The 809-nt window shown below is 66.6% G+C and overlaps 1 protein-coding gene across 1 annotated transcript in view; it reads right to left on the reverse strand.

Annotated features, from left to right (window-relative positions):
• LOC103916320 (prominin-1-A-like) overlaps positions 1 to 809 on the reverse strand; it is a 10,858-nt gene that overhangs the window by 7,092 nt on the left and 2,957 nt on the right. The window contains exons 6-7 of the mRNA XM_009323293.1: positions 619 to 708; positions 36 to 137 (exon numbers count right to left, since the gene is read on the reverse strand). Coding sequence (XP_009321568.1) covers positions 36 to 137; positions 619 to 708 — 192 coding nt within the window. The remainder of the gene's footprint in view (positions 1 to 35; positions 138 to 618; positions 709 to 809) is intronic.

Below are 809 nucleotides of genomic sequence, written 5' to 3' on the forward strand. Positions count from 1 at the left end.
CCGCCCCCAGCGCTGCGGGGTTTGGTTGAGCCCACCCCGCAGGCTGGCCAGCCGCTGGCTGTAGTTGCTCTGCAGCTCCTCGAGGCGTGAGCGAGTGCTGGCGGTGCTGCCGAAGGCTGCCACCAGCATCTCCATCCCTGGGGAGACAGCGGGGGCTCGAGGCCTCATCCTGCCAGTGAGGCGGGGACTTGTCCTCACCCAGCTGAGCCTCGGGGACCCATCCAAAAATGCAATGTAGGGGCATCCCCCCCGAAGTCCCACCATTTGCCCCAGGCTGGGGCTGGAGTGGCCCCTGATGGACCCGTGCTGCCGAAGGCTGCCACCAGCATCTCCATCCCTGGGGAGACAGCGGGGGCTCGAGGCCTCATCCTGCCAGTGAGGCGGGGACTTGTCCTCACCCAGCTGAGCCTCGGGGACCCATCCAAAAATGCAATGTAGGGGCATCCCCCCCGAAGTCCCACCATTTGCCCCAGGCTGGGGCTGGAGTGGCCCCTGATGGACCCCACTCCCTGGGGGCCTTACCCAAACCTGCTGGAGCCTCCCAGGCATGCATCTGCCCCAGCGTTCCCCTGAATCCCCTCCGAGGCCCTGCTGGCCCCCCAGGGATGGGGCTGCTACCTTGCAAGAGGCTCTGGAGGGATCCCAGAGCCCCATCTGTGCTGCTCCTGATCTCGGAGACGATCATGCCGCCCAGGCTGGGCCCGATGTCTGTGGAGATGGCAGAGACGGTGTGAATGACAAGGACCCCCAGCAGCGGGACCAGGCTGCCCTGAGCAGCCCGGGGCTTGCAGGGGAGCTGCCAAAAACAC

This window comes from Pygoscelis adeliae, unplaced genomic scaffold (genome assembly GCF_000699105.1).
Source record: "Pygoscelis adeliae isolate BGI_AS28 unplaced genomic scaffold, ASM69910v1 Scaffold294, whole genome shotgun sequence".
Classification (NCBI taxonomy): domain Eukaryota; kingdom Metazoa; phylum Chordata; class Aves; order Sphenisciformes; family Spheniscidae; genus Pygoscelis; species Pygoscelis adeliae.